The sequence below is a fragment of the Diadema antillarum genome, unplaced genomic scaffold, assembly GCF_040938485.1.
Source record: "Diadema antillarum isolate AM-2024a unplaced genomic scaffold, OU_Dant_1.0 seq00001189_RagTag, whole genome shotgun sequence".
Lineage (NCBI taxonomy): Eukaryota > Metazoa > Echinodermata > Echinoidea > Diadematoida > Diadematidae > Diadema > Diadema antillarum.
The window spans coordinates 1,431,234-1,447,372 of NW_027271987.1; the positions used below are offsets into that span (position 1 = coordinate 1,431,234).

General features: G+C 37.0%; 1 protein-coding gene across 1 annotated transcript in view; it reads right to left on the reverse strand.

The window, feature by feature from the left end:
- Positions 1–10,107: 10,107 nt before the first annotated feature.
- The window catches only part of LOC139744561 (glucose-6-phosphate 1-dehydrogenase-like), a gene marked incomplete at its 5' end in the record, with an annotated part of 33,572 nt that continues 27,540 nt past the window's right edge, over positions 10,108–16,139 (reverse strand). Inside the window, 5 exons of the mRNA XM_071654994.1 lie at positions 10,108–10,195; positions 11,456–11,625; positions 12,293–12,495; positions 13,058–13,087; positions 14,991–15,177. Coding sequence (XP_071511095.1) covers positions 10,108–10,195; positions 11,456–11,625; positions 12,293–12,495; positions 13,058–13,087; positions 14,991–15,177 — 678 coding nt within the window. The remainder of the gene's footprint in view (positions 10,196–11,455; positions 11,626–12,292; positions 12,496–13,057; positions 13,088–14,990; positions 15,178–16,139) is intronic.

A 16,139-nucleotide genomic window follows, 5' to 3' on the forward strand; every position in this document is an offset into this window, starting at 1 on the left:
GTTATGGTCACATGACAAACAGCATGTGCTGTTTCTACATTTTCGTTTTAGTTAATGTCAATCAGGTTGTTGTTTGGTGGAAAATTGTTATATAATCATACAATCAAATTTGTGTAGTGTATCATGTACAGTATCACAGGGGAGTTAATGAGCATGTGTTCAGCTAGTACTGTTATTATGAAGACACCAAAGTCTCTTCGTTTTCACCTTTGATCACTGTATGATGCTCTCAGCAATCATTGTTCAGGCAATTTTCTGCAGACCAAACACCTATTTTACATATTTCAGCTTGCATGGTGTAGGATTAGAAATCACAGCTTCGTGCATTTAATCATATTTGTGAATCTTGATTATTATTCATAAATTATTTGTGTAGTGACCTATTATTTGTCATGTTTTAAATTGACAGTTCTGTTTACGTGATTCAGTTGCAGTCAGTACATAGTACACTCATTCCAGTTTATGTTTACATTCCACATAGATGATGATTTAAGGATGATAAGTTGATGCAATTGTTAATTGTTTTTATTCATCCTGTGTAAGTGCACAATGCAATGTAAGGTAAGGCTGTGGAGTACTCAGCGACAGGGTCTTTGTTGTAAGGCTTGGGCATTATGACATGATGTTAGTGTGTGAATCTTGTGGGTCAAACTGAAATGAACTCGTGTTGAAAGTCATAGCTGGCAGATGCACAGGGCTCATCGCTTGATTCAAGTCACTTTCATAACACTGAACTTGCACAATCATGTCATGTCATTGGTACTATCGTTAGGAATCATGGTCGTAGGTTAGGTTGCACTGTAGAATGCATGCTGAATGTCATGAATTACAGATACCCCAAGTGATCTTGTGATCTTGCTCGTGATCATTGCATACCCTATTTTTGTGTTGTTAGGAAAAAGATTGAAGAGCATGTGTAGGTCCTTTTCAGTTCATTGATTTCAGAATGATTCATACCATGAATATGTAGTAACCGTAGAATCAGCTATCTTAAAAAAGAAATGAAATTATCGCTTAAATTCTAAACCTGGCTGGAAAAAAACAATGAACAACATCCCACAAATGTTTTTTTGACATACTGTTTCAAACTCAAAGAGAGAAAAATATTTGCCAAACACTTAAAAAAAAAAAGAGTAATTATGCCAATAGCATTTCCAATCAGTGTGCCAAATTCCGTCCCACAAAACAGAAGAAATGATAGAAAAAAAAATCAGAGACAAAAAAATTCTTATACTGTTGTAGTTGTCAAAATTTACTTTGATCACAAATGGTAAATGGTAATCTCGATGCTTGGTATTTAACCTTTCTACCCTTGATAGATAATGACAAATATTGATTTTTCTTAAATTCTTGGCTTAGAATCAGGAGAATGGTTATACTGTATTTATCTTGACATATCTACACAAGATATTTGCTTGCTCAGTTGGCTGAGAAACTTCCCAAGTAAATGAACTGCTTCGGATGGCTGCCTGCTGTATGAATACCAAATGACGAATGCTGAATTGTGTGTGATGGCAAAATGCAGGCAAATGAGTACCGCAATAGCTTGTGAGTGTGATCAGTTTCTGATGGTATGTAAATTGTCTTTTCGCTTTATCTCATTCATTGCTTTAGTAAAAGAAAAAAATGTGCAATACATCCTGAATGATGACACTCTGTATCTGATATTCAGACAGATGTGTTTGATAGTAATGTCTGTATTATTCTGTTGGGGAAATGGATTCATTGATCTACTTCAAGCAGCCTGAGAGCTGCTTAGGTATTGTGAAAGGTTTCCCATATGAGGTGGTGTTACATTGTGGTAAAGATTCAATTGATATTGGAACAAGGAAAATTGGTATTTCTTGATATCATTGTTTATGCGACTGGGGATCATGCACTTTGTGTTGTGTATTTTTGTGTGATACAGAGTCGGGAAAAAAATCCATGTGAATATTTTCTATTCCACCAAAGGCAGATTGAAAAAAAAAAACAAAACCCAGCTATGATCGTAATTTATGTATTTTGAATAATTGGAGCATTGTTGTGTAGATGACAGAATTTAATGGCATTGTGTATCTAGTAATCATTGAAAAAAATGGTGAAAAAGAGATTACGAAAGATTCACGCATTGCAGTCGTTACATTGTTATCACATTTTTCCACTCTTCAAACCAAATCCTGTAAGTCCACAGAGTCTATGTTTTTTCGAGATTTCAGTCATCCGTAGCTATGTCTCTAAGTTGTTGCAATCTCATGTAAGTTGTACAGTGACGGGCGATATTTATTTCTCAAAGTAACAGTCTTAAAAGCAGATATCTCAACCTGTTTGAAAGTGCATCAGTATTTGGAGCTTGTGCTGTTGTAACAGTTGTATTTCATGTGCCTTAAAAAGGTACTACATGCTTGTTTGTATGCTGCAAAATGCGAGCGAGTGCCAGCACCAAGTGTTAATCAAAGACTTTAATTACATGTATCTGCCTCCATGCATTTTGAGTTGAAACCGTTTTTACTGTTTAATGGATACATACCCAGAGACTAAAGGGCATGCCTATGAATTCACCATCACAAGACTCTCGATTGTGTCTGTATTTTGCTCATTGTCCAAGGACACAAATTGGAGGAGGTATCTTGTATATTTATATTCATGAATTTTGTGTCGCCCTCACAACGAAACCTTCCATGGGTGTTCACCTTTCTTTCTGAATTGAGAAGATATTAATTCCATTGCAGTGACAGACTAACAAATCTTTCTTTTTTGTGAAACATTGACACAATTTGCAGCACCTTCAAAGGGGTTGCCCTTGATGGTCGTGTCAATCTACAGATCTACATCCCTGGTTGACTTCAACCCATAGCAAGAAACATATTCCGTGTTGCAATCGAGTGTTTGCCAGGTAGCCTACATATGTAGGTACGAAATGATTGTTGAAAGAACCGCACCTCTTGGATGCTGGCAAGTACAACATCCAAATATTAGATAATTTTGTAGAATAGGTTGCCTGTTGTTGCAGTACGTTTGTTTGAAAGGACGCTGTTTGTTGATATTTCAGCAAAGCAGCAAAACATTCCTCCCCTTCCAACCCTAAATAAGTGTTTGAGCCAAAAGTAGATAAGCCTTTTAAAAAAATTTCACAAGTAATTGATGCAAATATTGGCGTTTGTCACTGAAATGTCGGGTCTCTTTTACAAGACAAATTAGTCACATGTATGCGGCTTGTGGTTAAAATACCTTTGGTAATCAATATGGTCAAGGTAAACTCATTGTGCTAGACACATGCATTTTAATATATACAGTGTGTGTAGGTATGTAACAGTTGTGAATGCACGACTTGCCGAATGTTTTGTCATATTCGACACTTTTTGTGACATTAAAGAAATAAAGTCTTTGTGAATTATTCTGCACACAACTAGCATGTAAACTTGATTTTTGTCAGTGTATGTGTGTGTGTATCTAGTATATTGGCTAAGTGTCATGATTAAAGTGATATCAAACAATTTAGTGTCGCTGGGGATATGATATTTTGCTCAATGTAACCAGGCATATTGCATATTTGTGACCCGCTACAACAAAAGGATCCTAAAGTCGCTGAGAGCTGAGCCGTGAAAATCGAGTTTAAAGTCACATCATCAAAATCAGTCAAAACAATCGGATTTCTATTTTTGGCATAATTTTGTAGTCTAATGTTTTTGTCTATCATCTGCCGAAATTTCGAAGCTACATGTAAATGATCAAAGGAAAGGCAAAAAATCAGCGTTTTTCTGGGCCTTGATTTTCCAACTTTCAACGTAACAGAAACGTGTCCGACGATTTGGATTTAGCGCCGCAGCTAAACTCCACCCCTAGCAACGAGGGAGTGATCTTATTGGTCAGTGCATGGCATCCTGATTACTGATTGGTCGTGCGTAGACCGCTGGCGCTAAGCTTGAATGAACATCGCGGAGGTCACTAGGAGCATACCTTCCATTGTCAAGCGGTGAAAACTATCTCGCCTCCCCTTGATCATGATAGCGTAGGAAGGAAGACTATGAAGGCGTTTTTCTCCAAACTCTGATTTCCTCGACCACTTGACATGCGCTAATAAAATCATCAATATCTTCGCAACCGAGTACTTTTATGACTTGTGTTATATATGAAATTAATGCAGAAGAGTGCGGGAATTATGTCATGCTATTTTCAGAAAATTGTCCTCTCCCGACTTTCGGATCCTTTTGTTGTAGCGGGTCACATTTGTTTCTGATTTTTTTTTTTTTTTAATTGACTAATTGAAATTGATAACCATCAAAAATAGCATTTCAATTCAGTTTAGTAAGTGAAGGATAAGGCATCATGTTGTGTATAGGTGCATACACAACAATCAAGGATATGTGTTAGAATTTCAGAATTTCCCCATTTCGGTTCAGGTACTAAACATGCAGAACAGGCAAGTGCACCCATAAGGTACCCCTAGGGCCTTTAGAGGGCACTTTTTCATTCGTCTTATACTCTGAACAAACAGGCATATGACCTGTGTGAAATGTATCCATGCTTGCCAGGTTTACGAAAACGCTTGCATGCATACGCACGCACAAACAAACACTTGCCCACACACAAACACGCACACACATCCACAAACACACACACACACACACACACACACACACACTTGACATGGAGATGCCCAGATGGATAACTCTGAATGTCTAATCCATCACTGTGGGGTGGGCAAACATTCAAAGATTGTCATACATAAAAACATTTCACTCTCATTGTCACATAAACACAAAAACTCTAGAATAAATCTTCATTTCTACAAATCTGCCACCGATATTTATTTTCATATAAAGCGAGAAATGCATCATGCAGAGATAGAATATATATTTCTTTTTTTATCTAGCACAATATATTTGTGTCATTATGACTAAGTCTACCCAAATAACAGCGTTTGAGCTATGAAAGTGTGAATGTTTTGTTCATCAATACATATATGTCTGTATGTATGCATGCATGTATGTCTGCATAGATGTAGATTTACAAGTATACACTTAAATACATACACACATACATGTATAATACATTCAAATATACAAACCAAAATTCATATATGCTGCACATAGTGAGTCTATTTTAATCTTTCTTAGTTTCTGTTCATATTTGTAAAAAATATTGAGAATTCTATCTAAATATATTCAGCTTCAGTACTTTCAGAAAGCATAACATGCTCCATTCAATTCAATCTTCTAGATGCACCATCTTTACGCCTGAATGTAACTAGTACAGGGTGATTGGCACAATGTAGAATTCATTTGAATTCATTAGCATACCAGTCAATCATTCTACTATTCCTGCTTGCTGTTTTTACTAATATTAAAATGCTGGCATTCAAATGAAACATTATTATACCTTGGAATAAGTAGGTAGAAATGTTCACTAGAAACATACGTACGATAGAAAAAATACAATTGTGTCAATTGCAAGTCTTCAAATTGGTGCAAAACTTTGTTGTGTCTCAGCTCCATGGAAGGAAAACTATTTTTCTGACAAAACAGTTGATTTGCAAAATAATTTGTTTCTCCAGCAAGCAGCAATTACCTCCAGTAAAGAGTTCAGTACAAAATATAGAACAGTTCTACATATCTTGTTATCAAATTTGTCTGGTGCTAAACATTTTTTTTTAATGTCTCATTTCATGAGATTGGAAATAGCTCAATATAAGTAATTGCCTCAGGCAACCTAAAAACACATACCAGGAGTCTGGTCACTTCAAAAAGATAGTTTTGTGATTTGGATCGAAGATGCACATACCCCTTAGAACAGATGAACGGTTTACACAAGACTTTGTACAAAAACCTAACAACACAAATGGCACTAACACAGTACGTTTTCCCTGTCTATGTTTTAAATAAGAATGCAAGGTGACATGTTTGTTGTTTTGAAGGTTTGAGAGTAATAAACAGGCACAAATATGAATCGTATGCCATGAATCAGGCAAACGTGCCGACGCCCATTCCACTATACCTTGGTAAGAAGGAAGCACCTAACAAACTGTTATGTCTCATAAATGAGCAAAATGGTAAGATGTCTGAATTTTAGCTATATGCCCTTCACATTGACACCAGTGTCATGGTATGACGTCTCGACTTAGATATGTGACCATTTCACTTGGCTAAGAGTTTCTGCTCAAACTCACGAACGTACTAAGTCTATTACAAACTAAAGACATTAACAGGTAAAAATTTGAATGATTTGTTGCTTACTTCCTTATGTTAAAAGGCAGCATTCCTGATGAGCATTTGATGAAGATGGATTATGACAATGACCTTGCCAGTTTTATCTCTTTGACTCCCATGACATCTATACTGCATGTGATGTCACTAGTCTTTTAACATATCAATTCTGAAAGATTTTACAGTTGTTATCTCTTGATGATTTAAGTTTTGTCCACAAAAGGCATTTATCCCCCGGACTCAGCATATGGTATTGACAGGTTCTTGAAATGCTCCATACCTTCACAGCATGACAACATGAATTCAGTACAGTGCATTCAACTAGGAGGATGGCAGTACATGTATTTGTGAAATAACATCCATGCGAATGTACACATCAATGTGGGAGAAATGACATTATGCATACAAGATAAAATGTAAGCTATATTATTTGTTCACAGTGGGATGGGAAAGGGGTTGGGATTCTGCCAAGACAGGTGGCTCAATTACAGAACATCACTGTCAAACAAACCACCTGTAAAGATTTACTTTACTACAGCGTGAAATGTCCACTTTAATAGTACAAGAATAGCCTCTGTTGATGTTCAAGCGCAGACATATAACGTAAGTACACAGCTAACTCTCAAAACATGAAGTGCCCGAACACTGTTATGCAGTATCTTTTGGTCCAGCCTAGCTGGCTAGTGCCTTGTGCTACTCAGTAGCTGTTCCCCCATGGCTCTGGGCTACTGCATTGCTTACGGATGCTACAGTCTGTTGGAAGGACAAGAAAACACAAGATGAAGGGCTGAGAATATCTGATGCATAGTATATCAGTATCATGTACCACATCAAGGTCAGAAGTGCTCTGAAATCACACCATTGACATGTAGGCAGAGAAAAAAAAAATTCAGCCTGTATACATGTACTTATGTCCCAAGGAACCACCAAGCAGTGTAACACCTCATATCATGACAGATTTAAGTTTTGTTTCCTTTTTTTTTTAAAGCTCAAAGTAATTAGAGATTTGGTGGGCTAGCATTTCTATTTTGCAGATGCAAATTACTGGTTTCATATTTGTGATTCACTTTCATTTCACAAGATAGATGATGATACCAGAGTGCTGCGAGGATTTTCAGAGAACCATCATATCATTAGCCATATGAACACTTCAGGAGACTAATTCTTATTTACAACTTAGTCCCATGCATGCAAAATGATGTCAGGCTATGGACAGCACTATCTAAGTATCCCTCATTATGCATAACTGTTGTTAATCACAACAAATTTGCCAAGGTACATCAAGCTTGTAAATCTATGTGTAAGGCCAATCGCTTCAAATAAGCAGTTGATTTGTGCGTACCATTCAATAACTTTGCTTAAGAATTAAGTTCACTTTATAGCTGATGTGAATGTAGATGCTCTGTAATAAATACCACAGGTCGTATTCACCACGACTTACTGTTCAACATCACAATTATGTGAGATATGGCAGTGACATCTGCCAAGCAGAGTGGTATTTGTACCACAATCTTCAAATAAAGATTCTCCAGTTATCAGTGGGTAGCCTCCTCATGCAAGCAAGGAGGCAGTCAGCTATAATTAGGGATGACGTCAGTTGCCCTTTGTATTTCTGTGCCATCATGTTGAAATATATCAGTACATATGACTTCTTCAATGAATGTTCAATGGACCTTCGATGAGCTTTGCCCAAACCTTAACATCCAAATGGATGCGTTCACTGTGACACACGTAAAGACTGTATCATTCCTCCGTATACATTAATGAGATCCATCATAACTTCATTCTTGCAATCAACAGATGACTTAAATAGGATAATTTGCATAGAAAAATAGATATTCACTTTCAGACAATGACTGGATCATGTATAAGTCGGTTAATAAACAAGCTTGTCATTTCAAAACTTCAGTATCCAGTCATGTAATAATGGTAAAAAGAATGCCTACAAATTCTTCTAAAAGGAAATCCCTACAGATGCTTCTGTGTATAGGCATGGCTTCATACCCTGTCAATTTCTCTTCTGACCTGTTAACACTAATAACACATGGCCTCACACATTGTCACTGAATGTCTTTAAGGTGAAGCATTAAATGTTAAGATTAACAGGACATTTAAACTGAATAAGTAGTTTGTTCCTGTTTAAATAAATGTCTGTCCTGGTGTTAGTATTGATAACTATGAAAATTGTACATTGATCAACACATGGTATGCAGATTATGCACAAAGACCCTTCAGTTGGTTAACAGCAGATATTCTTGCCGACCAACAAGGAATTCAGTTTTGAAAAGAAATCATCCAGTGCCCTGATAACTATCACCACAACATCATATCAGAGACTATAAAATCTTATTCATTCATGATAAACTCCTGTCATGAGCCTCTCGTCAATTTCATTTAACATTTGTAGAATTACACATTGAGTTAGCATTACTCATTACGTTAAGCAGGTCTATTTTCAAACAAATGAAAAAACAAAACAAAACAAGAAGTCTACACACAGAAGCCGTACATCAGTGAATTTTCGCAGGGAGACTAAGTTTAGCATTCGAGAAGACGTTTGAGAAAGCAGATACTTGAAATTATTGACAAATATGTCTCTACATATACAAATATCTCACACGTGACCACTGAAAGCTAAAGCAGCATCTCATTGTTACAGCAGCACATACCTCTGGGTGGAAGCATGTTACGTTCCAGCAGCGGATACCTGACACCAAGCTGGAGTAACAAGTTTTTATATCACATCACTTGCTCTACAGTATTATCAAATATTGCTGTGTTTGTGTCATCAAAAATATCCTCTTCTATAGAGATAAGGGGAGCAGCGATACACATGTCCAAAGTGCAACTCCATCAAAGACTCCAAATGTTCTGGGAACATATGTGATTTTGCAAAATCATGTTTGATGCCTCCCCCCTCCCAAAATAATATCAAATGACATGAAGACAGTGTTTTTGTTTTCAATTTGTTTTGTTTTGTTGTTCTTGTTCTTGTTTCTGTATTTTGTTTTTTTGTTTTGAGGGAGGAGAGAGGAGGGAAGAGTGTCTAATAAAAGATGGGCAACAAAATTCTTTGGCCTCTTACTGGTATGATGAAATTTCAGTTTACCCCGGTAACAGCCTTGCTGATAATGAATGCAAAATTTCTTCCAGCACAAGCAAGTTGTATTTACTATATCATGAAAACCCTTATGTTTTGCTCTGCTCACAACATAACATCACTGAGAATATCAGCAAGGACAAAAGAAAGAAAACATCTTTCATATTTTAAAACCTTGACTCTGCCAATCATTCATTCATTTGTTACCTGTCATTTGAGCAAGAAGCAAGTGATGTTACATTTTGTTGTTGTTGGTTTTTTTTTGTCTTAACGAGATGCAAAATATATTCAAACTTTTGAAGTTCTATTCTATAATTTTTACAGACAATCTGATCACACAAGCTGGTGTCTAATATCACTCTGCGCAAGCTGATTACATGTCTTGGTCAAAGGTGAAGGAACACTAACAAACTAATTTTGGTCCCATTTGAAATTGAATTCAAACAATTAGTTAATGAGAGAGATCTGTATCACTGGGGGAATCTAGCTTTTGGCTTCGGAATTTAGGATTCTCTACAACAAAGAAAACATCTCTACAAGAAGAAGAGCTTGTAAAACTCAAATCAAACAAATAAACAGACAAAAACATAATGACACCTTTCTTTTGCACTTTTCACCTTGAGTCAGAACCATTCAATGGCTGATTGATCATGCTGTAACAAAACTACAAATCTTGCCGATTACTCGAGATCAATACGCCACATTCTCGAGCAATCCTAACTATACGCTACTGATGCCGATGCAAATCGTTTCCTTTGAGAAACGTGGGAAGCATGAGTACTCTAGGTTGTCATGGTAATGGATACGAGGATGACTGGGCATTTACTTGTTTGGGTTGCTCCACTTGTAGGTTCCGGTGAAGACAAAATTACTCTTGCTCGTCAGCTCATCAGCCTCCGCGGGTCCTCGGCTGCAATGGAGACAGAGACAGAAAGAGAAATGGGAAATAATTTGTGAGAGAGAATAGTCTCTTTGTTATTATTATCATTATCATTATTGTGTAATACTTTGACATGTTTGATTACTTGCATTTGTTGGTTGACGCTTACTTTCTCTTTGTTGCCTCCTCTTGGTACACCTTATTAGGGCTCGCTCTTTGCTCAGCCCCTCCCCCCCCCCCCCCCCCCCCCCCTCCTTCCCCTTGCTGTTGCTATTTCACTCTTTTCCTTTCTTTATCTCTCTGTAGTTCCTCATCTTGTTTGATGTTGCCTCCCTATTCATCCTTTTCCTTCAATGGTTGCCCCCTTGGTCCTCAGGATCATTACTGACCCTCCTCTGCCTTTTGTCTGTCTACCCTCCTGCTCTAATCCCCCTCCCTTTACCTGTTGGGCTCCTTGCCCATGACCTCCTACCCTATCTTTTTGTTTCTTTGTTCTGTGTCCCTAGCCTGTACCTGACTGTTCTTGTTGTATGAAGTCCTTCTATGTGATTGCTTTCCCTGCCTGTTTGTCATTTTACCTCTGACGAAGATTCTGCTAGGATCGAAGGCTCAGGCCCCTTTTGACTCCATAGTCTCTTTAAATATACAAATAGCTCTTCCATAAAGTCTTCGAGGAGAAAAGAAGAATCAACTTAAAAGTGGCTTCATGTATATCCTTTCTTGATGAAGCACATTCCTTGCACATATAGGCCGTATGGCCATATTTCTCTCTGAATCAGAAAAAAATAAATAAACATATGATCCCTCCTCTAGCTCATATATATTACCTTCTAGACTATCTCAGTTGATTGCCCTGTCTTGGATTATACGCCTGCACAGATGATCAAATGTCAACGTTTTACTGAGCAGTCTAAAGATTTGCAAAACTTAATATATTGACCTTTGACCTGTGACTGCTGCACCCTGCTATGAAGTCTTTGACACAACTTGAATTGAACAAGGGTTGATTGAATTTCATTTTGATGCCTCACATGTTGTGCAACACAGTGTGGTGTGACCCCCCCCCCCCCAAAAAAAAAAAGAAAAAAAAAAAAAAAAAAAAAGCAACAACTACTATACCGGAATAGATGACTTAGAAAGAGATGAAAGCAATACCACATTAATGATGAAACCAACTGTATCCTGATACACAGACATATAGAAACTTCTTTCATGATCTTGAGTGAGCACATATTTTAAAAAGGTCACAATGTGACAATTCCAACCCCAGGGTTGTCCCCCGCTGCTTACCTGCCATATTTGTAGGGAATTGGCTTGGGTTTCTTTTCTTCAATCTCGTGTAGTAGAGGGGTAAAGATCCGCCACGCCTCGGCCAGTTCATCATTCCTAACAAAATGGATCTGACTTCCGCAGAAGACATCTAGTATCAGCCTCTCGTAGGCATCGGGGAGGGGAAGATCCTGTGGATTGGAAAAAAAAAAAAAAATTACAGCTATGATTCTCAGCACATAATGATCATAACACATTTATTGTGACAGTCACAATTATACAAATACATGATATCTCTCAAATTTACAGTAGTATCTTACCCTATTTAATGCTATTTGTGGAATCTATTTGATACAAACAACTTATGCTCATTTTGGATCGTGGGCAAAGATATTCTTCTTCTACTATCCTTTGTTCACATATCCAACATCGAGACTGGCCTGGGAGCAGACTCAGGTAAGTGGTTCGGACTGACTCTAACATTGCTCTTCCAGCTTGGAAATTCATAGATATAATTTCATAAAAAATGTGTTGATATCTCTCGTTTCTTTTCCAGAATGAGCATGAAACAGACTATTACACTATGGTTTTCCACGCTCTTCAAGAGAAATAAAAGGGGATCTCAATCATGCTTGGCTTATAGCTCTTTGACACATGTGATGTCTATTTACTACAATCCTGCATGATATTTTTCCAATGCAGGCAGGGATGGCAACATGATGTCACAATATCAAAAATGTTGGCTTAAACTGGGCTCGGAACCAGCGACCCAGAGTGTGTGAGATAAACATGCTGTCAGTTCGACCAGCACATTACTCTCGTCACTGGAACCATATCCAGTCCAGACCCTCTTCTCACCTTGTACCTGGACCCGTAGGTCAGGTCCAGCTCTGTCTCCTCAGTACCGAACTGCATGCCTGGTTTCTTGGTCATCAATTTGACGTAGACGGCCTCGTTGGGCTGGACTCTGATCACCAGCTCGTTACGCTGCACGTTGCCGAAAATGTCGCCTGGCACGTCGCGGAACTGCACACGCACCTCGGCCTTGCGCTCATTCAGAGCTGAAAATCAAAAAAAAGGCAAAAGACTTGCTAAAACCTTGTATTGAATGCGGCACCTTCGTGTTATTTTAGTTAAGTGGACACTCAATCAAAAAGTGAAGTTGGCAAATTTGGCAAAAATTACACATTAAACACATTAAACACATAGAAAATTAATAACACTGTACAATGCCTGCAGGGTCTATCTTTGTGTTCCTTTTACGACAATTACTATCTGATGTTTTTGGAAATTTAAAATATTAGAGAGTATTATAAATTCATTCCTAAGTGACATCTGAAGAAGATATATAATTTTGGCACTTGATTTTACTTATACCAATGCATTGATGAATTCTAAACACCAAAGAGCTGTAAACAGACCTAAAAGAACATGATTCACACTATTCATATAAAACAGCAAACAACATCTATGGATTTTATGACCTGTCTAAAGAGTGATAAAATAAGGAAAACATGCCCACCTAACCACAAAGCATAATTCACACATCATGTAGAAAATAAAGTTCAACACTGCGTTCACACGTAAACTGAAAATAGCCTTGTAGATATCATTCAGACGTACCTTTTCCGCACCTGAGAATAAATGGTACACCTGTAATGAAAAGATAATCAAAAAGAATTAGTTCAAATATTTGATGCACATTTAAATCGCATGTTTCCTTCATGAAATTTGTGCTCTACAGTCACTTGATAAATTACCAGTAAATGGATTGCTCCAGTCACATTACTTCAGAATTAAAGGGATCGTATAGTTTTGGTTAAGACCTAACTTCAGGTTTCTAACATTTTTGGGTGAGATAATGAGAAACCTCTCATGAAATATGAAAGAGCATGTAATTCCAAGTGGAAATCAACATTTACTTGATGAAAATTGGTTTTGAAATGGCTGAGGTACCCAAAACAGAGCAATCCTAATAAAAGGTGGGACCCACCTTTTATTACGATCGCTTTGTTTTACTTTGTTTTTGGATATCTCAGCCATTCCAAAACCGATTTTCATCAAATAAACTTTGAATTCCTCTTAGAATGGTATGCTCTGTACTATTTCACAAGTGTTTTCTTGATATCTCACAAAAAGTTAAAAGCCCAATCCTCATCTCCACCAATACTATACCATCCCTTTAATACTTCTCCTTTGTGACTCTACATTGATGTATCATATCATATCAACAGTAATCGTGATTACTACTGCCTTTATTTCTATCTCTGTCATCAGACATGTACCTTCATACCAGCAAAAATGCCAACATATTTTTTTTTCTTCATCAAGTTGAAGAGCAAGAGCAATATAGGCATACAAATTGCAAACCAGTCTTTCTTCAGTTAACAGTAAAATTGTCCTTGCTGATACTGCTTTTTCCTATCCTTCTCATGTCTAGTCATGACAGTAGTATGCTGATATATTTGTTCTCTGGAAATGGGATTAAAGTTACCACTTACCATCGGGAGCTCAGTGATTTAAAAAATGTTCGAGTTATCATATTTGATACATATGTGTATGTCAGTGTATCACAAAACATCCTACCATATAGAAATTTCACATTAAAGCCTAAAATATCAGCAGACATCACTATTTTTGTCAATACACCAGAACTGTAGACAGTTTAGTCTAGAAACAATTTTATTATAACTATTGATCACATTTTGTATATCTAACAAAAGTTAACATTGATTATACTGATAAACATTTTCACATTGGTTGTTTCTATCCCAAACTCCCATCTAAGAACTATTTTGAAGCACTAAAGTTGGGTTTCTGTTTTATCTGCAAATTCTTCAATGGGCAGGTGGCAGTTGACTGCTGTGAAGAAATCTACACTTGGTCTCCAATTCTCATTCAATTTCAGAGAATTGTAGGCCTGTCTTGAAGTCTTTGCATTTGAACTGAGGATTTCTTCAGAGCTAGTGTAGTTACTACCTTGTGACTGAAGTTTCACAAAACATAAAAGTTGATTTCAGCATCCTACACAGATGAACACTGAAATGATCTGGGTCCAGTATAAAGTATAGTATAGAGCATCTTTTAATGAAATGTGTTTTAGAATTTGTGGTTATATATATCTTTTGCAGTTGTTGATTCTTTATAGTTTCTGTGAATGTATATATATACACATATATTTTTATTTGCACGTTCACCACATAATAAGTTGTGTTTTGATGTATATTTAGTTCCTTTTATTTCAGTATTCATTCAATTTTATATGTAATGTAATTTGTTTTTTATCTGTTGTCAAGATGTGTCTATAATGAATGTGTGACAAAACCAATGTTCCATGCCATATTTTCATAGATAATTTGGACAAATAAAGAAATGAATGAATGAATGAATGAATGAATGAATGAAGGAATGAATAAAGAAATGAATGAATAAATGAATGAATGAATGCATGAATGAATGAATGAATGAATGAATGAATGAATGAATGAATGAATGAATGAATGAATGAATGAATGGATGAGACACAAGACAAACTTTCATCAAACATCTTTCTCACCATCCCATCTCTCATTCTTGACCATAAATTTAGCCAGGGCATAGGTGGGCGTGACCGATCCCTTGGGTACAGTGGGGTCGTCAAGGTAACCCTCCCTGGCATCACCTTCACCCTCTGGGTCGCCCACGTACTGGCCTAGAACGACGTCCTCCATCTTCAGTGGCTGCATACATTTCAGAACTTTGACCTTGCCAAGAAAGAAACATATAAATATATACATATATACTTCACATGTCTCCAAACCATATAATTTATACATATATACTATCAAATGGAGTGAATTAGGATTTGTTTACGTGACCACTAAGAGAACAAAGAGTGCTTGTAAGCAAGCAGGACTAGGCAATGACGATACAGTGCCTTGTCTAGGGGCATAACTACTGCTGCCTGGACGACTTGCACCGAGAACGGTATAACGGAAAGTCTGTGGTCTCATTTACCTAGTTACAATAGATCCTCATATTGTTTGCCACTGCTGATCTCAAGACCAATTTATCTTTGTATCAGTACACAACATCACAAGCAGTATAAAAAACAAAGAATGACTTTCCACTAAACACCTAACGTCTCCTGAACATGACAAGATAATCCGGAAAAAGTTCTGCATAAGCTGTTATTTTCGCGAGGGTTTAATTTTTGCAAATTTCGTGGCTCACTGCAGGACCACTAATTTAACAACAAATGAAAATGTCACCATATGCAAGGCTAATAGCGCATTAACGATAAGCCTCAGTGTCATATCATACAAAACTACATCTCGCAAAAATGTCTGCGGCCTCCTCATTTGCAGAAATATCTCTATGCAAAAATAACAGCTTATGCAGTATATGACTTGTTCATTAGGGGTCAAAAATGTATTTCCTTGGACAATATAAGGTACATGCGGTATACTCCCAAGACTTATACAGGATGAAATCACAATGTCAATGAGAACATAATTTCCATATTTTTTGGATGCAGAGCAGAATGTTAACTAACCTGCGATCTTTCAAAAAACACTTGTACTGCTGGCAGAATTACAAAGTACTTACGCCATATATTTAGCGAGTCTAAATTTTTGTGAATCGGGACTTCAAGACAATTTTGCGAGTGGTTAAATTTGCGATCATGGAGCACTGAACTGAACGGAGAAATGTGCATACCAATTCA